The following is a 26703-nucleotide window of genomic DNA, read 5'->3' as shown; positions in this document are numbered from 1 at the left end:
AGGAGGATTGATGACTAGTTGCCAGACTAATAGATAAGGGGTATATAGACAAGGGGTAGCTAACACAGTGCCCTCCAGTCCAATACAATAAGGCCTATGGTCAGGGATGGTGTGTGAAACAACCTTTGGGTGGGGGGGCTTCACTTTAGCTATCCCTGAAATAAGCAATGTACTGAAAATTGTCTCAAACCTTTGTTGAGTTATGGACCTCCCCTGCATGTGAAGACAGGCTCCAGTGGATTGAATAGACAAGAGTGGGTCCATTGATCAAGAAGGCAGTTTCTGCACATGCTATAGGGGGAAGTGAGGGGCCGATGGGCTCGTCCACCTGGGAAAGTAGCCCATCTAGGAGAACTCTGATCCTAAACCTCCATTGCCTTGTGGAATATATTTGGGAGAAGAAAAGGCTATGGAGTAAACCCCACACAAATCCAGAGCAGAGTCCCTAAGGCATTTGACTGCATTCCTCCTTCCGGCAACTCCTGCAGCCAAGCTGGTGGCAAAGGGTTTGCTCTGCTTTCCTTTGGACCACATCAGTGAGGCCAAGATGGGGTCTTGTCATCTGGGCACCTCAGGAACGCCCTCCATACACACTGCCCGGGCCCCAGGGAGGTCACTTCAGTGTTGCTAACGCAGCAAAAACAACATGGGAGGCAGCAGTTATGAGTTACCAGCAGCCATGGAAGGCACTGTGGTTCTCTAGTGGTTTGACTTTACCCCTGAAGGCACACTCTATTGTCTCTTGAGACAGACAGATGCAAACCACAGCAATACACTGAAAACCCACCATTAGAATGGGTGAGCCATGTTTGGAGAGCAGGCTCATATATTCCAAGAAGTTAAGAGGGTGTTTTTGTCAGGAGTCCAATATTGTCTGCTTGAGGTCTGCAGAGACACACACATTGCAGCCAAACTCCACAGCCTGACTGTTAGGGCAAGCCAACCAGCACTGGAAGACATGGCCACCCACTTGGATGGTTTTAAAAGAGGATTGGATGGATTCATGGAGGACAAGGCAATAAATGACCTTTGAGCTATGCTCTGCTTCCACAGTCGGAGGCTGTAGGAGGGGAGACTGCCCTTCTGATGGGGTTCTGCTTGAAAGTTTCCCATGGGCATCTGTTTGGCCACTGTGAGAACAGAATGCTGGACTCGATGGGCCATTGGCTTGATGCTGCAGGCTGTTCTTATGTTTTTGTCAGAACATATGCATCACTCTTATATAAGAACAGGTCACATTCACCCAGTACATATAAAGCACTCTTATAGCACTTTAGAAGTTGTGGCTTCCTCTCAAGAATCCTGGGAACTGTGGTTTGTTAGGGGTACTGAGAGTTGTAAAGGATGTGTTGATACGACCTCAGATCATCCACCTAACCAGTTGAATATTAGTAGTAGTAGCAGCAGCAGTAGTAAAATAAAGAAGTAATAATTCACAACCCCTACAGCAGAAAACAAACTTCTGTTCTAAAGAGAAAAGGCCCAGCAAGTTCCATCTGCCACCCATAATTCTTTGCCCTGCCTGGTGCTCCAAACTGGCAATTAGCCAGACCTTTTGTTCAAACAAAGCAAGTATCTTATTATTTTAAGCTTCTTCACTGTGCTGCTCTGCATAATAACCCCTCAGGTGGATCTGGAATCTGGTCTATGTGAAAGAGCCCTTTCCAGCATTTTTACTCCAGAAAGAGAAGAGAAGAGAAGAGAAGAGAAGAGAAGAGAAGAGAAGAGAAGAGAGAGACCTAACCAGCTCTTTTGCAATGGTTGAAACCGCCAACTCCTCTGAAAGCTCAAAGATGTTCAGTAAATGGAAGGGCTTTCCCCAAAGATCTAACAGCCTTGGTCGATGATGAAAGAACTCCAGCACTGTTCAAACTCGGGGGCTGCCTTTTCACATCAGGCAGACAGGTTGATCGCTAAAACACATATTACTGCACACATATAGCACCTGTGCTTAAAAAGAAAAAGGAAAAGATGGCACCAACTGCCTCTTGGCAAAGGTTTTATTATTATATTTTAATGCCTGATTAGCTTGGGGCCATGCAGTGTTGGGGATACCCCCCGCAACCCCCCCGGAAGTTTTCAAAGGCTTTGTTTTTCCATGGCCATTTTTCCATTTCATAATGGAACTTTTCATAATGCATTTCCACCCCATTTCATAATGCTTGACAAAACCCTGATGGCCACCAACCTGGATGGCTTTAAAAGAGCGTTAGACCAATTCAGGGAGGATGAATGCTACCAATGGTTACTAGCCGCGATGGGCTATGTTCTGCTATCAGATCCACTGTGTCTCTGAATACCAATGGCTGGGTATCACAAGTGGGGAGAGAGCTATTGTGCTCAGGTCCTGCTTTTGGGTTTTCCACTGGCATCTGATTACACTTACACACAAACACACATGGAAACAATTTCACCACCACCTGTTTGCACCCATTTCCCAGAAACATGTAAAGGGAAGAATATCAAACCTGGTCTTGGTTTGTGACACCTCGCTGAAATGCATAACTTTTGAAATATATATATATATGCACAACACCAGTGATCCTAGGATCCTAGTTTGTTGCTGAAATTAGCTGTGTGGTGTTTTTCTTAAAAAAAAAATATGATTATTACATTCATTTTGCTTGCTCTTATTTTTTCTGGCTTATTGCTATCATTTCAAATATCAGCCGGCCCCAGGATCATCCGATGAAGAGCTGGTTAAAAACTGACAGTAACTAAATAAATGTAAGCAAATAAATGAACCAACAACAATGGCTATGTTCTGCCTCCAGTGACAAGGATGCCTGCCTCCTTGCATATCTGAAGCGTGGAGAGTGCTGCTGCACTCAGGTCCTGCTTGTCATTGTGAGTACAGGATACTAGACAAGGATGGGCCTTTGGCCTGATCCAGTGGGCCTTGCGTTATATTTTTGTTTCATTGGGCATCACAGTTGTGGATAGTGATGTTGCACTTGGATCCTGTTTGTGGGCTTCACAGATGAATCCTGTTGGGCTGCCATGAGACAGGATAGTGGACTGGGGGAGGGGGCGGCCTTTGGTCCCAATCCAGCTAAACTCTTCTTACTCTCTTAAATGAATAAATAAAACAGAAGGCTCTATCATGACAACAATTTATGTAGGAGCTGCCAGAAGATTTCCCACCCCCACGTGCTGCCTTGTAATATCAGAAAAGATCAAGCGGAGTCCAATATTAGAAAAGATAAAGGTTTGTCATGGCAAGAGCCTCCATTGACACCCAAGAAAGAATATTTATGAGGAGAAGAGGAAAGAGATGAAAGATAGTGGCGTTGATGTGGCATGCTTTTGAAAAATGGGCCAACAGGTAATTAAGCCTTCAAAAGGAGAGAAAGCAACAGTGGCTTGCAAGCTTGCAAGAGATACCAATCTAAATAACGGCACGACTTGTTTACCCTCCCTCTGGGACTGCTCAAATCTCCTTAAAGATTAATCCAAAAGAAGAAGAAAACTCGCAAACAAAACATTTCCATTTTTTCCTGGAGAAAACTGCTTGCACATTGTGGTCACATGGGGAGCCCATTGACTGGCTTGTTTGGGCCCCTGGTAAGCTCCCACTTTGTAGATTCAAATGCAGCCCAATTTGCCTAGCCTAGGGACGGGGATTGTCAGGACTGGGAGCCGAATGTGGCCATCTGGAGATCCTATGTGGCCTTTGGTACTCTTGCAGGCAATGCCTTCTCCCCAGGCTGTGTCCACTGCCAGCCTTACTCCACACCCTTCTTGAGTGCTTTTTCCTGGCTGGAATGTGTTGAGCTATGAGAATGCCTCTTGCCTGCCTGGATGAAGGATGGAGCAATGTCTTGGTGTGCATGGAAACATCCAAATTTTGTGTTGCTGGAATGCAACCGGCCGTAAAAAAGCAAGAGCCACACCCATTGCTCCACCCATTTTTACCTCTGGCCATGCCCACTATTGGTACGTGGCCCCCCAGAAGGTTTCCCAGGAGGGAATGTGACTCTCAGACTGAAAAAAGGTTTCCCCACCCTGGCCTCATCTCTCAATGTCTCATTAGTGAAACACCAGATCAAGAGGATTAATGGAAAATGTCATAACATTTACTAATGCTTTGACATACCAATATCAATACCACAAGGTAAATGGTGAGAATGACCATCTGTTACACCAGCAAAATTGGAAAATGTCCCATCTTACAGAAACAGATATGTATGTCTTGATTAAATAAAGGCAATGGTTAGCCAAGAATGAAGAAATGAAATTAGCAACCAAAGAGGAGCAAGAGATCTAAAATGGCCAACAACCCCAAGCAGTTAGTCGACTGAAACTTTAAAAGAAATGCCAGTCAAGAGAACCAGACCCACAGTTTCAAATAAAAGTTGAAGGTATCTAGGAGCCCAGTTTTGCATCCAGAAATGGAAGTGCATTCATGTCAGGAGCATATAAATAGGCTGATCCACCCCTACCAATAATTAGAATGGGCATCTCATGAGGCACCCACCCTCTGATGACTACTCTGTGCATATTTTTCCAAACAAGTGAACTCCTACTTTTAAGGCATAGATTCAGGAGTAGCCAATGTGGTGACTTCCAGAGGTCGTTGGACAACAACAACTCTCATTGCCCCCAATGGCCAGGGATGGGGTAATCTAATAATATCTAGAGGCCACATTAGTTTAGAATAAAAGAGGAGGAGAGACAGGAAGGGCATGTACAGTGGTACCTCGGGTTCAGTACTTAATTTGTTCCGGAGGTCTGTTCTTTACCTGAAACTGTTCTTAACCTGAAGCACCACTTTAGCTAATGGGGCCTCCTGCTGCTGCCGCGCCGCCGGAGCCTGATTTCTGTTCTTATCCTGAAGCAAAGTTCTTAACCCGAGGTAATCTTTCTGGGTTAGCGGAGTTTGTAACCTGAAGCGTATGTAACCTGAAGCGTATGTAACCCAAGGTACCACTGTATTTAAGTAGGCATGGTGTGAAGATAGCAAACAGGGGGGGGGGGTTTCCTCCCCCTCTCACAGTGCTAGAACACAGGGAAATCCAATGTTAGAAGATTCAGAACAGATCAAAGGAAAAACGTATCCACAAAGCAGATAATTAAGCCTTTGGAATTTGCTCCAACAAGATGCAGCGATGGCTACCATCTTGGATGGCTTCAAGAGAGGGTCAGAGAAGTTCATGGAGGATAATGCAATGTTCTTCCTCCACTCTCAGAGCCTCTAAATACCAGTTGCACACTAGTACAACTGGGGAGAGTGCTGTTGCACTCACATTCTGCTAGAGGGTTTCTGAATAAGTCATCTGGTTGGCCACTGTGATAACAGAATGCTGGACTAGAATGGCCTTTGGGCTGATCCAGCAGGGCTCTTCTCACATTCTTAGAGAGCATTTTCTTCCGGCTTCTTAACACACCAAGGGAAGTCAGCACAGAAATATTAGTTTTGAAGCTCCGACAGCAGGCTCAGAGCTGATATCTATTTGTGGCAAATCCGTTAACCAGCTTCCCAGCAAGAGCTGTGTTTGCAGACCATAGTCTTCCTCTGCCTAAATCACCATCATGATCATTTGCACATTTAATTTCTATCCAAAAAATAAAAATAAATAATTTCAGAGGACTATGATTGTCAGAAATGTCATGGTTTCAAAAGCAAAAAATTAAAGCCAACAGAAAGCTGGAATTTGTTATTTAAATCGGAAGCCGCGGGAAAACTTAATTTCAAGGCAAACAAGATTAAACGAGAAGCAGAATGTGCACACATGCCAACAAGGAGGGGAGGGGGAGATATATATTAACAGGACAGAATTTGCAAATACAAAAATATGTTTTCCTCACTTAATTGAGCAAATTGGCATTATTAAATTAATGCTTTCTCGAGCTGAACGCTTTGGATATTTTTCCACCACCACTATTCCCTGCCAATGTGTATTTACAAAATTAAGAGAGAGGATAAACTTTCCAGATCTGCTTCCATGCTGCAGAAAAGTCAACATCTGTCAACAGTAATGGCTTTGGAAGGACAACTCGCAGCCAACTCCTGCAAATGCGTAACCCCGAGTTAAGTCCTTCTGTTTTTAATGGTGTTTCAACATAGCTGTGGATAATATTGCAGCCTTAGGTAGAAGAATTTGCCTTATTCTGAGTTGGAACTTTGGTTCATCTTTCAGTTGTTGCAGATGAAGGGTGAGGACAATGCCAGATTGACTAATCCTCTCTCTGGCTAATCCCTTGACCTTCTTGGTTTATTTTATCTAATAGGGTGGGGATGCTTGACAGGATTCAGGAGGCTGCAAGTTCCTCGGGGGGGGGGGGGTGGCACAGACCTCTTTAAAAGAAGTATTAAGTAGCCAAATCCTGAAGAAACTTAAGCCAGAAGATCTGAAACATCCCCTTCCTGAAGACACTCTTGGATTAAAATAAATTTATCCATATGCATAGTTTGGGGGTGCTCTTGGGTCCATCTCTTTCAGGCCCAAGTCACCTTGGTGCAAGGGTGACCCGTCCCATTTTGCCGCCTGAGGCCAAATGGGAAGGTGTCGCCTCCCCTACTGAAGCCTTGCTTATCAGGGTTGCTCAGTGGTCGTGGCTTCCAGAAAAATCTCATGAGATCTCGCTAGAAGCTGCCCCAGGGTGCCAACAGGAGAGCTCCCATGGATTCTGCAGTCCGAGGTGGCTGTTTCAGTCCACCTCATGGGTGGGGCAGCCTTGCCTTGGTGGGAAAGGGTGTCTACTACTAGCTTTGGTTAGTATGGCAGCCATGACCATTCCTGAACAGGGTTAGACTGCTGTGATCCATGCTCTGGTAACCTCCATATTGTATTGCTTCAACATGTTTATGTTACAAGTTGATTTGGAAGCTGTAGCTAATGCAGAATGTGCTAGCCTGGCTGCTTAGAGGGCCTTTGTATAGGATATACTATGTCTTTGCTGGACAAACTGCACCGGCATTGATTTGCTACCAAGTCAGCTTCTAATATGTATGGAAGTGAGAGCTGGACCATAAAGAAGGCTGATCGCCGAAGAATTGATGCTTTTGAATTATGGTGCTGGAGAAGACTCTTGAGAGTCCCATGGACGGCAAGAAGATCAAATGCATCCATTCTTAAGGAAATCAGACCTGAGTGCTCACTGGAAGGACAGATCGTGAAGCTGAGGCTCCAGTACTTTGGCCACCTCATGAGAAGAGAAGACTCCCTGGAGAAGACACTGATGCTGGGAAAGATGGAGGGCACAAGGAGAAGGGGGCGACAGAGGACGAGATGGTTGGATAGCGTTTTTGAGGTTACCAGCATGAGTTTGACCAAACTGCGGGAGGTAGTGGAGGACAGAGGTGCCTGGCGTGCTCTGGTCCATGGGGTCACGAAGAGTCGGACACGACTAAACGACTAAACAACAACAACAGCTTCTAATGTATTCCTCTTGACTTAAAGCCCTAAACAACTTGGGACCAGGCTATCTGAAAGACATCTGCTAAGCTCACTGTGATATGTTAGGAAGGGTCTGCTTTGTTGGCCTCTGTCTCAAGAGACAATGGAGTATGCTTCGGGGTGGAGGGAGATAAACTACTGCCCTAGCAGCACCAATGTGACCTCTCCAGGTCACAAGCCCGGGCAGTGTGTATGGTGAACGTTCCTGAGCTGCCCATCTTGGCCTCACTAATGTGGTCCAAAGGAAAGCAGAGCAATGCATTTGGCATCAGCTTGGCTGCAGGAGTAGCTGGAAGGAGGCATACAAGACACTACCCAACTGCCTTAGAGACTCCTCTCCAGATTTGTGTAGGGTTTACTCCTTAGCCTTTTCTTCTCCTGAAGATATCCCACAAGCCAGCAGAGGTTTAGGATCAGAATTTTCCTTCTCCCTGATGAGCTAACTTCCCAGGTTGACAAGCCCCATCTGCCCCTCACATGCAGCACATGCAAAAGCCACCTTCTTGGCTGTTGGACCCACTACTGCTGTTGCCCATTCAATCCGCCCAAACCTGTCTTCACATGCAGAGGGAAATCCAAAGGGTCTACTATTGGTATGCAAATGTTCATATGGCTGTAATGTGGGCCATGGCTCAGTGGCACAGCATCTGTTTTGTATGCAGAAGATTCCACATTTAATCCCCAGCATCTCCAGGTAGAGCTAAGAGAGACTTCAGTCGCAAACCTTGGAGAGCTTGTGCCAGTCAGCACAGACAATACTGAGCTAGACAGACCAGTGGTCTGACTCAGTACAAGGCAACTTTCTGTGTCTTGTGAAACCACTGTCATAAGAAAAAAATTACATGAGAAATTGGGGGGGGGGGAATACCTGACCACTGGGGGAAAATAAAATCCCACAGAAATTGAAGCAGCTGATCAACAGAGCCAGTTCTACTGAACATTTTGCCATATGACCTGTTTCCAGGGTTTGCAGATGCTCATCTCCACCATTTCAGACCCTCCCAATAGGTGCTGTTGATGCCTATTGATTATATTGGACAAAGACATCCTAATGTGGAGAGATCTTCTCATTATCAGTTTAATTTGGAGACAATTAACTTTGCTTTTCTGATTGATATCTGGCTGTTCTTGTTATTTGTATTTAAGTTTTCTTTTAATGTCAGCTATTAACTGTACAATTAAAAGTAATAAATAGTACTCAGAGGGTCAAAACTAATATAGCAATTTCTTCCAGGTCTCAAATGCAGCAATTGAAATGAATGTTGCAGACTGGCTTGTTTATTCAGAGTGCAGCATTAGGTTTTTTTTGTGTTTTTTTGACACATAATTCAGAGTTTCCTTTATGGAGGATTTGGATGTGTTGGGCAGTGGGGAATGGGGGGTGAAGATCCTTGCACACACACCCCAAGCACCTATGAGATATCTCTCTCTCACTGCTCCATTATGCATTGCAGAGAAAATTCTTATCCATGAAGGATTTCAAAGCCATGTGCAGCTCAGATGAATTTGCAAATGCATGTGTAACAATGAACCTAGTGGGGTTGTCCGAATGTGGTGGTTCAAACTCCTGGTTGCCTAACTTTCTTGGATAAGGATCCCCAAACTGTGATCCTTGGTCCACCAGTGCTCTGCAAACTTCATTCAGGTGGTCCATGGCATCTGTGGATTTGTGGCTGAAGAAGAGAGATGGCGATCACGTTAAATGTCAACACTGGTTTCTGACTGCATTTTTTATTTTATATTGTATTTTATTATATTACAATTTCAATTCTATGGAATTCAAACTGTAATGAAATAATACAATATACAGGCATACCACAGAGATACTGCTGGTTCAGTTCCAGACCACTGCAATAAAGCAAATATTCCAATAAAGTGAGCCACACTTTTTTGTTTGTTTCTTTGTTTTCCAGTGCATATAAAAGTTATGTTTATACTATACTGCAGTCCATTAAGCCATGGCCCTTGGCTGCAGGGGCAGGAGGCAAAAAACCTGGCTCTAGCCATAGCCAGCTCCACTTCCTTGGCCAGAAGAGGGGCAGTGGTGGAGGGGGTGGGCTTCATTTCCCTGGAAATGGCCAGGCTGCCTGCAGCTGCACCCATGTCCCCATTAGGAGAAATATCTGCAAAGTGCAAGAAGGCAAAACATAATAATGTGAGGTGTGCCTGAACACATATTGTTGCATGCAATTTGGCTAATGTAAACATTTGCACAAAGCAAGTCCCCAAATACATTGCATTTTGTGTGTGCTACTTTCATTAATATATGCATTTGCATGTACAATTTGAACCGTAGTATGTGCATTTTTGTACACACAACTTGACTGGAGAACTGCATTGCAAAATTCAGAGAAGTGCAACTCTTAAAGGATGACCATGTTTTGGGTTGCATATTGTAAATGAGAGGCATTCACTTTTAATGTGAACTGAATCTTTCTCTCATTCCTATAAGGTACTTGGTCAGGAAGCAAAACACACAGATCTGGGATAACCTTTGCTCCCACAGTCCACGAAAGGCCTAGATCCAGGGTGGAGAACCTCTGGTCCAGGACCAAATGTGGCTCCCCATAGCTCCCTATCTGGCTGCCAGGTCTGTTCTCAGTTCCCATCTCTCACTGCCCCTCCTCTATGCCTTGCTTTGGCTTGGCTGGAAGTGCCCTTGGCTGGTGACCATGCCTCTTGCTTGCCTAGATGGAGAAACGGGTGTGCAGAATCCTCTGGCTTTCACCTGGCTGGAACGTAGCCTAGGGAGTGACCGTCGTATTGGATGCTCTGCCCATTATTTTTACCATCAGCCCCTTACCCAATTTTACTTCCAGCTCCATCTACTACAGACATGCAGGCCCCGCCCCCCAAAAAGGCTGTTCAGGGTTTAAAAAGGTGCCTGACCCTGGCCTAGCTTTCCCCCACAGTGAACCACAGGAATTTGTTCTTATTTAATCTTACAGAAGAGAGAACGGATGAATTCTAAGGATGCCCATCTGATCCAGTGTTAGAGAGATTTCTGGTGGGGCAGAACATGACTGGGCATGTGGCAACCCTCACCTCTACCAATGTGCCACTTCTTGCATTATTCATTTCAAATCAGATCCATTTTTTGAGGCCATTTGGAGCTGCTTTAGCAAGGCAGGGGCAGAACGAGGTTTGCTCTCTCTCTCACGTTAGATCTTCCTTTCCTTTGTGCTAGCACCGAGTTTTTTGGAGGGAGGGATTTTTTCTTATCTTTTTTGAACCATCTCAAAAGCTGCAAGCATCAGCCTCGCAATGACAAAAGGAGTGTGTGGGCGTGCAGTTGATCAATTCTAGACTGTCACTGGCTTTTCATTTACTACTCTGAATGTGATTTGGGGGTGGGGAGGTTTGTTGTTTTAAAATGAAATGAAATGAAATGCACAGAAGTTGCATGAAATTCTCAAAAACAGAAAATGCCAAAGGAAGAGGAAAGACACGAGGGGAAGGAAACACCACCGAATGTATTAAAAGCACCCAAGAGCCAGTGCACTTCACTGGGTGGCCTTGGGACAGTGGCTGTCTCCTGGCCTAACCTACTTCACAGGGTTATTGTGAGGATAAAATGGGGGAGTGGCGGGAGGAACCGCATATGCCATCTTAAGCTTCTTGAAGGAAAGGTGGGATGCAGATGTAATCATGAAGGAAGGCACATGGTGAGAGGGGAGATTTGATTAGGTTGAATTTCACACATTGAGCGGAAGTGGCCAGTTGGTTCTTTAGCTGCATAATTCTGGTCAGCTTTGTAATGGGAATGTTAGCCTTACATGGGCTCAGGTGCTCCTTTGCATAAAAAATGTTCTTCCCCACTTTGCTTTGTCTGTGGCCCTGCAGGCAGGTTCCCTGCATTGCAGGGGGTTGGGCTAGATGACCCTTGTGGTCCCTTCCATCTCTACAATTCTATGATTCTATGGTAACCAGCACAAGAGAAGCTCAGAAAGAGCCAATGAACCATAGCTCAGTGGTTGGACACCTCCTTTCGATGCCCCAGGCTTAATCTCCAATGGCACCTTTAGGTAGGTGAGGTAGGTCCAAACCACTGCCAAAGTCACGGGTTTGCATATGGAAGAAAGCAACAGAAATGGAACTTGTGCAGACTTTGTTTGCAGTGTTGACTCTGCAATGACCTATTGCAGAATGAATCCAGAGGATTTTTTTAAAAAAAGAAAAGAAAAACCAGGGTAAAACCCTCCCTACTTAGAGGGAGATAATTGGCTTCATATAGAAACATCCCTTCGACAAGCGGATTCCTGGCTGGAACAATTGAAACATCGCTCTTCTGCCTGTACTGCACAAGCACAGGGGAAAACGGCAGCTGGGATTTTTCTCCCCTTGAGTCTCTTGAAATGCAACTCTCCCTCCAAGGAAAGAAAGGAGATTCCTGCCAATCCTCTAATATCACACTCAGGAAGGGCCCCTCCTGAGGTTCTCTTTATTGTGCATTCAAAAGATTTGTGCTCATGATATTATAAAGGTAAAGGTAAAGGGACCCCTGACAATTAGGTCCAGTCGTGAACGACTCTGGGGTTGCGGCGCTCATCTCGCTTTATTGGCCGAGGGAGCTGGCGTACAGCTTCTGGGTCATGTGGCCAGCATGACAAAGCCGCTTCTGGTGAACCAGAGCAGCGCACGGAAACGCCGTTTACCTTCCCGCCAGAGTGGTACCTATTGATCTACTTGCACTTTAGGGCTGGTCAAACACAGCCCCTCTTTCCATACTGTCTGTGCCTGGACAAACTGCTTCATTTCCAATCATTGCATATCCTTTAACTTCCTGCTGAAACCCCTTAACTTTTCACATGACAAACATTCTGGGGGTTGTTTGACTGATTTTGTTGTGATATGGCCCCTCCAGACACCAGAACTAATAAAGTGGAATGATCTGCAGACAGTATAAATCTACAACTAATGCACTATTGTTAGCACCTTCCGCACCTTTAAAGCAGTATCATGCCACTTTAACCAGTTGCAGCTTCCCCCCAAAGATTCCTGGGAGCTGTAGTATGTTAAGGGTGCTGCAAGTTGTTAGAAGACTCTTATTACCCTCACAGAGCTACCATTCTCAGAGTTTCCAATCCCTTTCCCAAGGGAATTTTGAGAATTGTGACTTTGTGAGGATCTCCTAACAACTCTCAACCAGTGGCGTAGCGTGGGTTGTCAGCACCCGGGGCAAGGCAAGTAATTTGCGCCCCCTAACCCGTGGATTTGCGCCCCCTAACCTGTGGATTTGCCCTAACCCCAGATGTTGTGCCCGGTGCGGCCGGCCCCCCCTGCACCCCCCACGCTACGCCACTGCTCTCAACACTCTTAACATAATTATTTGGGGGAAGTCATGACTGGTTAAAGTGGCATCATGCTGTTTGTGGCGCTGTGGGTAAAAGCCTCACCGCCTAGGGCTTGCCGATCGAAAGGTCGGCGGTTCGAATCCCCGCGGCGGGGTGCGCTCCCGTTGCTCGGTCCCAGCGCCTGCCAACCTAGCAGTTCGAAAGCATGAAGTGCAAGTAGATAAATAGGGACCGCTTACCGGCGGGAAGGTAAACGGCATTTCCGTGTGCTGCGCTGGCTCGCCAGATGCGGCTTTGTCACGCTGGCCACGTGACCCGGAAGTGTCTTCGGACAGTGCTGGCTCCCGGCCTCTTAAGTGAGATGAGCGCACAACCCTAGAGTCTGTCAAGACTGGCCCGTATGGGCAGGGGTACCTTTACCTTTACACCTGGGGCCTTTGAGGAAAATTCTGCTTGCCATTTTACTCCCCTAGTCCTGATCGTGCTATGATTTAAGCTAAGGTGCAAAACTGCACAGGCTCAAATTATTTCCTTTTAAGAAACAATTCAGGGGTGGCAACATTTTTCTTTTTTCTTTTGTCTGTGCTTTGCCCAAGTCTATCAGGAATGAAGCAGAAATGATAAAGCAAAGGATGGCACAGGGTGGGGTGGAGCAGGAAGGAAGGAAGGAAGAAGAGAAATTGGAATAGTGAGGGTTGCGAGTGAAATTGCAGTTGCACATAGCTGTCTAAAAGCCAGCCCCGTGAGACCATTAAGTCCAAGGCCAAAGACAGCCGCTCCATTGAGCCAAAGCTCTGCCACTTCAGCCCACCTGTAATGTGCAAAAGTAGCTCACAGAGATTGTGTAATGTAAAAGAGCCACACTTCCATGGCAGAGCAAATGCTTTGTGTGCAGAAGGACACAACCTTAGCACTTGGCATCCCCAGGGAGGAATGCCTTCAGTCCTGGAGAACCGCTGGCAGTCAGTGCAGAGAATATGGATCAATGGTCTGACTCAGCGTAAGCCAGTAGCTTCCTCTGTTCCCTCTTAAGGAATAACGATGAGGACTAGACTCCTAACTTCTTTTTGAGAGTAAGAGCTGCAGCCACGTGGTGGAGCACACGTGTTGCATGTGGAAGATTCCAGGTTCAATTCAGGCACCTTCAGGCAGAGTTGAAAGCAAAACTCTGGGGAGTTGCTGCCAGTCAGCATAGGCAATATTGAGCTAGATGCACCAATGGTCTGACTCAGTATAAGGTGGCTTCTGATGCTCCTACAATCGTTGAGTCAGTTGCACTTGAGCTGCTTCTCTCTGCCGGGGAGCTCTCTCTGCCCCCCCCCTTCTTTTTTGCGATTCTACCAGCAGCATCTTTTTTTGGCTGCAATTTGCAGATGTGAGAAATCTCTAGAAAGATCTATCTGTCAAACACAAGCCTTGGCAGCCCACACATTCATCACACTCCACAGCCTTAATTCCACCCCATTCCCGATTACGGATCAGCAGGCTCCATAACCAGCCACCGCGCCACAGCTTTCACTTGAGCTGCGGAAGGCTCCTTGCTGGAGCCCGGCATGCTAATTGCTATGCGCTGGGGCACGGGCGAACCTGAGCAAACTGTCAGAATGGAATGAGAAAAATAAACTTCCAATTAGCAAGTGGGGGGGGGGGGGAGAGAAGCCATTTCCTTAAAAAATAAAAAAAACCCAACCACCAACCTCCTAAGTCCTAGATCATTTATTCATCAGGCCCCTTTCCTTTTAAAAAAAGGCAAATGATAAGGTCACTGCATAAAGCAATCCTTTTCAAAGGTGTACAGTTAAGCAGATTCTTACTCTCCAAGAATTTAAGAAGAGCCCCACGCCCATCTACTGCAGTCCTGTTTTCAATAGTGGCTAGCTAGATGCCTCTGGTGTCCCCATGAAGGCAACACCTTGTTCTGCTCCCCCCCCCAAGATATAGTAGTCAGAGATAGGCTGCTATGGCACATGGAGGTTCCATTTGTCTGCAACCGCTAACATCCACTGATTTATTGCATTTTCATCTCATCTTTTCTCCTAAGGAGCATAAGATGGCATCCACTGCTCATCTTAACCCTTTCCCATTTTATCCTCACAACAAGAACTCATTGAAGTAGGTGAGGTCTTTGTGGGTGAGTGGATCTTGTCACTCCCAGTCCAGTACTGTGTCCAGGGGAACCCCTGACTCACTGGGTACTGCTGAGCCACCATTTCCATCAACCCTTACCATTGGTCATGCTGGCTAGGGATGCTGGGAGTTGTAGTCCAACAATATCAGGCGGAACAAAGGTTTTCAACCTTCCCTGCCTTAGAATATTCTTCCTCCCCTACAGCCTATGAAAAGAAGCTCTAGAGAAGAGCTGATGGGAAGTCCTGGGCTGAACATAGCTGATGCTGCACAGAAAGTCAATCAATAGGTATATGCACCAGAAACCTCTGGAAATCTCTTCTCCCAGCAGATTCAGTGAAGCCCAAGCATCTCCCTAGGTAACACCAGGGAGGTGATTAAATCTTTTGCCAATAATAACAATAACAATAATTCATCCTGAATGAGCCCAGGGTGGCAGACACGGCAAGGATAAAACAGTTCTAAAAAATTCTAGAAACAGTTTTAAAACATTATCTCAGGCAAGAATCTCATGGTTGCTTGGAACAGTGTCTTTCAAACCATCAAATGCCCTGGTAAACAGCAATGTTATACTGTTTCTCCTGAAAGCCAATAGTGAAGGAGGCAGATGCACCTCCACAGGGAGGGCAGTCCACAAATGGGGGACCACCACCAAAAAAGCCCTGTTGTGGGTTAACATCAACTAGTCAACCCTAATGGCAGAACTACTACCAAGTTCTCATTGTAAGATCTGAGATGGATGATATGGGAGAAGATGCACTTTAGGTACTTGAGTCCCAGGCCTCCTAGGGATTTATGTGATAGAATTAACACCTTGAATTTGGCTGGTACCCCATCTGCAGCCAGTGCAGTTCTTTCACTGTGGCAGCAGCAGCAGCAGTGGGTGATTCATTCATTGGAGGCTGGATCTGCTGCCCGTGCGGATCCTGCCGCCTGAGGTGGTCATCTCACCTTGCCTCATAGGTGGGGCAGCCCTGCCTTGGAGGGTATAAAACTACTTCCACCCACTCATTCCTGACTACATCATAATAACATGCATTGCACTGCACAACCTCAACCCAGTAAAGAAACAATGAGCACTAACAGCAGGTGCAAACATCAACCTCACACTCAGAGTAGCTCAAGGCAGCCTTACACACCAGCTGCAAGCAAAACACTTTGGTTGCAATCATTTGTTTAAGTGAAAACAAAACACTATCTTCTTTCCAAGCTCCCCTTCCATCCTCAATACATATTTACCATTTGCTGTTATGTAGTTGCACCTCGTATTTTATGGGCACAGATTCAATGCACTCACTATTATTGCCATTTATAGACTGCTTACCACCTGAAAGATCTCAATGCAGTTTACAAATACATTAAGCATATATACATGGTGAGCACAATAAAATCATGTCAAATGATGATATCAGGTTGGCTGGGTGAGACAATACTGCTTCAGCTCCAGAAGTGTGATTGCCACTTCACCAGGAGAAATCGCTGGAGATTCATCCCCATTCATCGCTACATTTAAGCTGTACATTTCCCTGGAAATAAGTCCCATAGAACTCAATGGGTAGACAAGTATAAAAGTGCACCATGGAAGTATAAACTTGTGAGGATTTCAGAAAAACTCTTTTCGTGGATGACATAGAAGAAATCCACCTCTGCAGGACTCTCCCCCCCCCCCCCTTTTGAGGTTCCACTTTATGGGATATGCTTACTGGCATTGAACTCAAAATGCTGTAACCTGTGTTTTTTCTTGAGTCATATTTCAAGGGTTTTGGCACTGCATTTGGCATATATTTATATATTTATGTTTTTAATAGCTGTTTAGGATTATTTGGCTCTGCGATTGCAGGCTCTCTTTTTTGGAGATTCGTTGCTTTGGCTTTTTTTTAAAAAAAAAGCCTAGCAACAATAAAAGTCACTTTTCTCTGTTTTCCCATGCAAATACAGTTGTTGTTTTTTTGTTTTTATTAAGTATTGCACTGAGGACATATGTTCAGAATCCAAATGCCAACATTACAAAAACATTTATTCCTGATGGAATTCAAAAATATCAGAACCCAAGAAATATCAGAATGTCAGAACAATAACGGAATACCAGTCTGTTCACCCCTAATCCCCAACTCTGAATTTGGGATATGACCACATAACCAGATTCTGTAATTGACTAGCTTGCTTTCCACAGACAAACCAGGACCTTGATGTTAAACATAACCACTCTCAAAATGCCTTTTACTTCTAGCCTGAAACTGAGGTACTCAGGTTCTGCTCATGGGCTTCCCTGGTAAAGGTAAAGGACCGCTGGACGGTTACATCCAGTCAAAGGTGACTATGGGTTTGTGGCGCTCATCTCATTTTCAGGCTGAGGGAGCCGGCGTTTGTCCACAGACAGCTTTCTGGGTCATGTGGTCAGCAGGACTAAAGCGCTTCTAGCACAATGGGACACCATGACAGAAACAAGAGCACACAGAAATGTTGTTTTCCTTCCCACCACAGTGACAGTGCCAGATTTACATATAAGCTAAACAAGCTATAGCTTAGGGCCCCACTCTCTTGGGGTCCCCCCAAAAAAAATAAAGGAAAAAACACCTGGATATACACTTCCAAAATATAAGATAAAAAACAAATAAAATAAAACCTACATACAGCAATAGTGTTTTCTGTTGTGTAGGTCCATAAATTACCATATAGCATATATTCAACACAAAAAACAGCAACAATTTGTGGTTGACAAAGGGCAGCTGGACACATAAAGGGCCCCATTACGTTCAGTAGCTTAGGGCCTCTTCAAAACTAAATCTGGCCCTGCACAACGGTCCCTATTTATCTACTTGCACTTTGACGTGCTTTCGAACTGCTGGGTTGGCAGGATCTGGGACAGAGCAACGGGAGCTCACTCCGTCGTGGGGATTCGAACTGCCAACCTTCTGGTCGGCAAGCCCAAGAGGCTCAGTGGTTTAGACCACAGCGCCACCCACATGCCTGTAGCATCTGATCAGCCACTGTGAGAACAGGATGCTGGACTAGATGGGTCATTGGACGGATCCAGCATCCAGACTCTTCTTCTGTTCTTATGAAAAGGTTCCAGGCATACTGTTGGTGACATGACTTATTATGATTATTACATCATTATGCTGTGGATTTCATTTTTTAATTATTGTATTGCATAAATTATGTTCTTAATGTAGGGCTCAGCCCTGGGATCTTTGGATAAAAAGTGGTATATAAATCCAGATAAATAAATAATGGATAATGCCCTTGGTGGGTTTTTTTGGGGGGTGGGGTGCAGATCCATTAGCCAATAAACATTTTTAGTAGTCTGCTTAGCAACATCGTAACGGCCCTAACAACAGAAAGCGCCTCTCTTTTGAGTTACGAAATTCCCCTGTGCAGTTTCCTGCCAGTTATCCAAACTTAGCATGGGAGATCAAGTAAGAGGGTTTACATAAGGTGCAAGGCAAAGGATTCAGCTGCAATTCTGCAAAGCAGAACTGAGCAGAGAAGCACGCTGCAATAAACCACTTCCAAAGAGCAGCTCCCACCCCCATCGTTGCACCAAATAAGCATCATTACATTGTTTCCGGGGCCTGGGTTTCTGACACACACAAGACAGGATAAATAAACCAAGAGTGTGGAATGCAGTTGATACTTACCGATGTGTACAAGTATCCTTCGCTGTTCATGGCTAAGTACAGTTTTGTTTGGACACCTTGAATTGCCACCACTCGTAAACCCACAGGTATGAGGTTAAACAAAGCTAGGAAGGAAGAAGGAAGAAGGAAGGAAGTTAACCTCTCCAGATTTCAGCAACAACTTCAAATCTTTCATTGAAAGAGACATTTTGTGAATATTTAATATGAGCTTCTTCTTTTAAAGTGAAGTAGCACAGCAGGGCATCCACACATCCCCTTTATAAAGGAGAAAAGGCAAGCTAATCAACTCTCCTGGGGGTGGGATGGGGGAAGAACCCCAATGGATAAGATCATTTCAGTGATCCATATATGCAAGCTTCCTGCATCCAACAGCAACCAAACAGATGCCTACAGGAAGCCCTTAAGGAAACTCTTGTCACTGTCGCTCTTTAGAAAATTGTATCCAGAGATAAACTGTCTCTGACCATGGAGGTTCTGCATCTCCATTGGGGCAAATAGCCACTGATAAGTAGGAAAAGACAAAGCTGCAGGAGCCCCAAGTGGCAATGAAATGATATCAGAAAGGACGATTATTTGAACATGAACAATTATACATGCAAACACTTGGGTATGCTTGTGTAAAATGCAAAATTACAAAAATACAAATTCTCCAAAATATAATCACTGTGTGAAAAACAATGAAGTTCTCCATGCAATACAGATAATTAGGAACGAGAGCTCCAAGATTAAACTTCGCTTCATGTTGCTTCAAAATCAAATTGGAGAATTATCCACAAGTAGCATAACCTGAGATATAATTCTGGACATCTTATCAATTAGTATCATCTGATTCACAGAGAACACCATTTTTTCTTATTTGGTGAATTTGTATTTTAACATTTTGTATTTTATACAAAATGTGGGATGAATTTACCCCATATGTGCCCACTGAATCATTTTGATCTGCGGAACTGGCACTGTTACCAGTACACAACTATACTTGCTCTGTACTTGCAAAGAATCAATTTCTGGAACTCCCTGCCTATTCACATCAGATAGGCAGCTTTGCTCCACTGTTTTGGCACCTCCTAAAACTGTTCTTGTTCAGGCAAGCCTATCCAGGCACACTGAGCTGGTGTGCTTTAATCTTTTTCCTTTTTTTTAAAAAAAAAAAACTTGTTATTATCTTTAAAGGTTTTTAAGTGTTTTAAGTGTTTTTATTGATAATTTCAATATTCCTTAGAGGTTTTCCTACAATCAGGTGTAGCATCAATCCTGTTAAATAATAAATAAATAAAATAAGCATATACCCACATATGTTCATGTTTAAATCATTATTTTTGATATCATTTCAGTCTCACTTGGGTTCCTGCAACTTCTTCCTTTGTTACTTACACCTCTGTTTGTTGTTGTTGTTTTTTTGTTGTTAAATAGCCACTGACAGGCATATGATTACATGAATTTTGAGGATGGTTGATCCTTCATCTAGTCGGTAGGTACCCTGCCAATCTGTGTTCACGCCTCCCCTCCTGCGGTTAGAGCATTGGACCAGGGCCTGGGATGCCAGCAGCCGGTCACAGTCTTTCAGCCTAACCAATCTCAAAGGGCTGTGGTGGGGATAGATTTGTTGCATAATTGCCTAGTTTGTTGTGGTTGCAACCCACCCTGCATAAAGCATGGATAGGAAATCAAATAAAATAGGGGACAAATAACTAAAATGCAGAGGAGGAGAACCTTTGGAAGTCCCAGAAGCAGGTCCCAATGATCAGTTGGTTGCCGGGGCTTCAAAGCACCGCAGCATCTGACTTCATTGTGATGGAAGGTGATTGACAGGTGGTCAGCCCCACACATTTATCAAATATGGCCCATACAGGATATAGATGTGTATGTGTAGGTGTGAGAGTGTCAGTGAGCAATCAAAAGAGATGTTAGATTTTGGATGGTACTTGCTTTGGTTTCAGTACATAGATATGCAGCAGTCCGTTTAGCAAAATGTATATACTGCTAATCATAAATAAGCAAATCGTCTAAGCCATTTACATAAAACCATATAGAACATTATTATTTTTAAAGAGCAAGAGACAGACTTTGAAAGGCAGCAGGCAGAATAACAATTCTAATATACAGATACAATCAACAGGTTTTTGTTTTTTATAAAAAAAGAACCCAAATGTCCATACTAATAGTGCATAGACTGCAGGTGGGACACAGACCACATAGAGTGCATGGGACTCAGAAAACTCAGCTGGTGCTCTATAGCTCAAGGAAAACCTGGCAGCAAAAGGCAGCACTTGTTTGTTTGTTTCTCTTCGAAAGTTGACCTAGATCTGCATGTACCCATATAAATCAGCAGGTGTAATTTTTTGCAGATTTGGGCCTGCACCCCAGGTCTTTCCAGCACTTAGGAACACCTTAGACAGCAAGTCAATAACAGCAATACATATCAAAGCATCTCCCTTGCAGCAACAGCCTGCAACCAATTCATTTCAAAACATGATAATACAGCAATCCAAACAAATGACCCAATTCTGCAACAGTTCATTTCAATAATGCTGACATTATAATGACATTTCAGCTTCGGTAGAAGATAGGCAGTATCAGCCACTAAAGCTAACACAAAATCAATTATTATTTATCAGTTGTTAGAATACATTTTGTTAAAATACATAAGCCATGAGTTGGATACAATAAAACTTTCCGGTGCAGCCAGGTATCCGTCATCCATCAGTTCTTCCAAAGAGCCAAGTGCTGTGAATAGAAACCAGATACAGGCACCCAGAAAACTGCATTATACTGAATCAGACAATTGGCCTATCTGGCTCAGCGTTATCTGCACTGACTGGAAGCAGCTTTTCAGAGGCACAGGCAGAAGTCTTTCCTTGTGGTCAGTGGCGGAGCTGGGCTGATCAGCGCACTGCGTGATCCTCCCCAGCACCCGATCTCAGTGAGGCTGTGCAATCCTCCCCAGGGGCCGATCTCAGCACAGGGGGCACCCCCCCATGACTCCCAAGCCTACAACAAGCCGGGGGGAAGGGGGAGAGCCACAGCAGCTGCTGCGCCACTTGCCGCTTTGCCGCTCGCTGGGCTTGGGGGAGTAGCGGGGTGAGTGTGTGTGTGCCGAATGTCACCCCCCTTCAGGATGACACCTGGGGCAGACCACACACCCCACACCCCTCTTCCTATGCCCCTGCTTGAGGTCCCAGGAGAGGCAAGGTACTGGACATGGGACAAATGTGTGCACACTGAATCCCCCAAGTCCCCATGATCATCACCCTGTGCGCAACTGCCCTCCAGCCATCCTCGTGCTGAGTGTGTGTGGGAAACTGGCCATGCTTTTGTGAGGTCTTCTCCCTCCCCCACAACCCCCACCCATGCACAAATTGATGTGGACTTGTGGTGAACTCAGTTTAAGATTAGAGAAATGAGACACTGAAATTGACAGCTTTATCCATTCCTACTACTGGGCTATGATTAAAATACAGGCAGGTCGAAACCTTCTTTCTCAAGGTTAACTAAGGGGCCATCTACAAAAGCCCATACAAGTGGCTGGCTGAAAATTACTTCTGTAGGACAGTGGTTTTCTAGGGTGGGGGAAGGAGCTGCATAGATAGGAACCCACCATGGGAGTACACCGTGCTCATAAGACCTCTTTTTGGCAATCTCTCTACCCTGCTGTCATTATCATGGTCATTTTTGCTAGTTCCTAATAGCAATGAGAAGCAGGTTACAAAAAGTTTCTACATGAGGAATGGGGGAAATTGTTTTGTTTTTGTTTTTTGTTTTTTGGCAGCCATTTATTATGTGGTCTTAACATAAACTTGTCTTCCCAACAGAGAATCTAATTATTTATGCTAGCGGTAAAAAGGTTCATTGAAAATGAACACATTTTGTCATACGCAGCATAATTGGTATCACTCCTGGTTCTTCCTTTGGCTATGATGAGCATTTAGCAGCCACCAGATTCAGACTGCTGAGAGAGGTGTCTAGGGGCCTACCCACAATCCATCTGCCTCATCCATCACACATAGGAGGGTGCAGAAATTTGGAGTGGCTGAATGGAAGACTATTCAGATGCACTTCCCAGTAGCATGGGATCATCACAAGAAGAAACAGCTCCCATCATATATGAAACCAAGCAAGGGGGCATGGAGTGAGTCCATCACTGCCAGAAGGAGGACCCTTGTTATTTGGGGAGGGATCACCATCCTGGAGCCAAGCTACTTTTCTTCAGGAGATGAGGCTGGGGACTCAGAGTGGAGAGAGAGGGACCATCACTGTGAGCCTTAGAAGTACTTGCACCGGAGAAGCCCTAACAGCCAGTACCCTTCTCTCCACCCTCTGACTCAGAAGACTGCATCTCAGAAGGCCCAGGGCAAGCAGAGTCTCCTTACTCCACCCAAGCAAACCATTGTTGGAGAAGGCTTGGGCTTCTTAAATTAAAGAAGCCACATCTATTGAGGCAGAGGTCCAGCTCCTATAAAAGGCTCGGCCTGTGAGTAGCTGTTGCTGAAGCAACATCTAAGCTGTGTTTTGATGTTGCATTATTCATCCTGAGCCATAGAGCTGTCCATGGTACCTCCCTTGCTTTTGTTGAGACCAGAACTTAAATCAAAATAATTCATTAATATAGATTCATTTGATTTACTGTATTTTTTCTCATGAGTGTGGCTTTGAATTGCTCTGAATTTTGATATATGCTTCTTTTTTTGGTTAAAAATATTAGTCCAATGTTGCTTTTGAGTGGGTTGTTTGCTGTTAGCTGCATTGGGCTTCACTTTGGAATGAAAAGTGTGGCATAAGCAATAGAGGAGGTGTGGAGAAACTTGGCCCCTTCCACATGCTACAACCCCCACCATCCCTGGCCATTGGCCATGCTTGCTGGGGCTGATGGGAGTTGTGGTTCAGCAACATTTGCTGAGCCAGAAGCTCTCCATCCCTGCAATAAATGGAAGTGAATACGAGTAAAATCTAGATAACAAATGTTAGGGGTTGGCAGGGCTCTGAAGAGTGTGTGGTGGAGCCAGGCGACCAGGGGACCCAGGAGATGGGACCAGCGATTTTCTAGGGTGTCATGCCACCTGCAAGGCAGGAGCCTTGGGAGAAGGGAGAGTCTAGGAAGTCTGAGGCAGAAGAAGGCATGCAGGATGTGGCAGAGGAAGAAGGGATGGTCCAGGTGAGGGGCAGGCCAGTAGATTCCCCACCTTCCCCTGACAAACTTTGTCCAAGAACCAGGAGGGAAGAAGTCTCAAGTTGCAGGCACACAACCCATCAGAGGACGGTATATATGGTAAGCTGGAAGAGGGAAGGGGCTCTCCTGTTGCTGCAGCTGCACCACAGGACTCAGACCTATGGAGCTCTGCCTAGAATCTAGAAGCATGTGTGCATGTTTATCCAAAACACCGTGGAAGCTGCTATAAGTGTTTATCTTGCCAATAAGTAATTAACTATTGGATGTGTGCTTCTTCCTTATCTGGGACTGGCCGTGACAGCAGCACCCTTTGCCCCTCCCCCATTTATTTCTATCCATGTAAGATTTTGCTTAATGTGGAACACAAAGATCTGGTCTAGTTGTTTCACCTTCAAATGTGCAGAGAAGGGGTGGCCGCTTGGGAGGCAGCTCCCTGAGGAGTAAAGCATGGACAGCGGAATCCATGCAGCCCTTTGGGTCTCAGAGTTTCAACACTGATTGTGTGAACTCTCTCCCTTTAACAAAGCACAAGATGACAGGAGGAGCTTCATTTGTGCTGAGTAATAAATGGTTCAGTCCCCAGCATCTCCAGGTAGAGAGATGGAAAGGCTCCCTGAATAAAAATCTGGGCAGTCGCTGCCAGTCCAATGTAGACAACACTCAGATAGATGGCCAACTCGATATTAAGCAGCTCCCTATTTTTCTTGCAACCGATTCATGGTGGACAGATCTAGTTGTGACTGACTACCTGTGCTAGGCAAAAGCAGATCAACAGCCGAGTTTTGATGCTGCTGTCACACCTTGCTTGTGCACCACCTTGAAGCATTATTTTATTTATTGCATTTCTATACAACCTATTCAACCAAGCTCTCTGGGCCATTTAAAACCAAGACTAAAATGAAAATACATTTTGCAATAAAAACACATTTTTAAAAAAACAAAAAACACACAATGTTTTTAAAATAATAATAATACCAATCCCACACAGAAAAAGTCCAGGAAAAGAAAGCCACCTTAAGTTAGCAGAAAACCAAGCCCCCCAAACAATTAAATCCACCTTAAAACCCAATAACTTGACAGAAAAATACAAGCGTTTGACAGATCATAATGGAAAAGGCATGGGAGAAGAAGCAGCTTGGTGACTAGCAATGTCGTGGCCTGGGTGCCAGGCGAGCCTTTCTGGGGAGGCCATTCCATCCGTGAGGTACCACTACTAACAAGACCCTCTCCCTAGAAATCACTTGCCTTTGGCAAGGAAAACCTAGGGAAGAATCTCTGAGGAAGATCACAAGGTGTGCTTGAAAAAAGGCATTTCATTAATTCATTCATTCTATACCACCCTTCAAGGATCACAGGGCAGTTCACAATATAAAAACATAAAAATACAGAACACAATAAAAAGCAAAATAAAAAATATCCCCCCCCCCAGACACACACAGAACCTTCCTGGTTGGTCATGATCAAAAGTCTGAATGCTGAAGTGGATGAGCCACTTAAATGGACTTGAATACTTCAAGAGTTTTGACACTTGAGATGTGTATCATTAGGACCCATCCAGTTATTGTGATTGCAATTTGTTTTAAATTGCATTTAATGTTGTATTTTGAATGATTGTGGTCCACCCTGGGACCTTAGGGTGAAGAGTGGGTAATCATGAAAGAGGAGGAGAACCTATAAACACACAAAAAAAAACAAAAAACAAAAAAGGAGGCTCTCTTCCAGATCACTGTGCATAACTAATTCAGCTTTCCTACAGCTGCCATCTCTGCAAGGACTATGTTCTTGAACTATGAGACCTTTGGGTATTGGGCGGTATAAAATAAAATAAATAATAATAATAATAATAATAATAATAATAATAATAATAATAATAAAAAATAATGTTTTTAAAATAATTGTCATGGACACAGACTCCTGAAGGAAAGCTGTGCTGGGATAACTCCCACCCTCCAACAAACAAATGATTCAAAGGTTTATGGACATATTTGTGTAAGGAAAAAACATTTTCCCACTGGATATTTTCACCTGACTAAATCCAACTCTGAAGATAGAGAAGAAAGACTGAAAGCAGAATCAATCTGAGGTCTATCACCAGAGTGTGGAACATGCAAATTTAATGAAGTGGGCTGGTTTCTTCACCCTCTCCCCCACAGTTCTTGGTGGGATCATTTGTTTCTGGTACCTTTGGAGAAGCAATGGCTTGGATTTATTCCAGGCAAAATGAGGGGGTGAGAAAACTTTCTCCAGGTGGAGAACAAAAACCTAATGAGATCCAAAGCAAAGAGATGAAACCCTCCAGATCTCTATGGAGATAACATTTGCACAGGTTTTTCAGAAGCCACCACTACCTCCACTGGTTCATTGAACATTCAAGTGTTTTTGTACAGAAGGTTGAACAGCAAACACACAGACAATAATGATGTTGCCTTGATTCCATCTGCCACATGCTATCTCCAAAACAGCCATTGGATTTGGTGGTGTTGTTTTTTAAGCCATTCATATGGACTTGTAGACTGCACAAACAAACCATTTCCAAGGTGAATACTCACTGTAGGTACTCTCTTCCTCTTTAGTGCCATCGATAGTTCCATCTGCTTGTAGCTGCAAGTGATACCCTTGCCGGCTGTAGAGTTTTGTTACAATGCCTTTAAGCTGTGGTTCTGTAAGAAAACAAACAAGTGGAAAAGATTAAAAGTTCAGTTCTGAAACTGACATTGCATATGCTTTCGGTGAACAAAAAAGACATGCCTCATTTTTCCAGAGATAAAACTCCCAAGCTAGAAGTTTCACAGCTATTTGTGAGATTGCCGAAACAAATCAGCAAATGGAGGATTGGTGGTCACCACTGACTTGGGGTAAGAAATGCAGGTGGTTTTAAAACACAAATCTTGTGCCAGTGGATCGAAATGCCAGCAGTATGTTACATGGCTGAAGGAGCTAGATCTGATTGCTATTAAGATTAGAAATGTGTTGGCAAGGAAAAGATTCTGCTTTTTAATGAGCTTGAGATTCATCAGCAGTAGAATAAAAAGAGAAGGGAGGAAGGAAAAACACTTCTTAAAATGAGAGGACGT

General features: G+C 44.5%; 1 protein-coding gene across 4 annotated transcripts in view; it reads right to left on the bottom strand.

Moving 5' to 3' along the window:
- The window catches only part of FGF13 (fibroblast growth factor 13), a 233385-nt gene that overhangs the window by 10303 nt on the left and 196379 nt on the right, over positions 1-26703 (bottom strand). For all 4 annotated transcript variants that reach the window (XM_077922731.1, XM_077922730.1, XM_028714688.2 and 1 more), the window contains 2 exons: positions 26179-26289; positions 18463-18566 (listed from right to left, as the gene is read on the bottom strand). In XM_077922731.1, coding sequence (XP_077778857.1) covers positions 18463-18566; positions 26179-26289 — 215 coding nt within the window. The remainder of the gene's footprint in view (positions 1-18462; positions 18567-26178; positions 26290-26703) is intronic.

The sequence above is a fragment of the Podarcis muralis genome, chromosome Z (genome assembly GCF_964188315.1).
Source record: "Podarcis muralis chromosome Z, rPodMur119.hap1.1, whole genome shotgun sequence".
Lineage (NCBI taxonomy): Eukaryota > Metazoa > Chordata > Lepidosauria > Squamata > Lacertidae > Podarcis > Podarcis muralis.
This window is presented reverse-complemented; position numbering and strand designations above follow the sequence as displayed.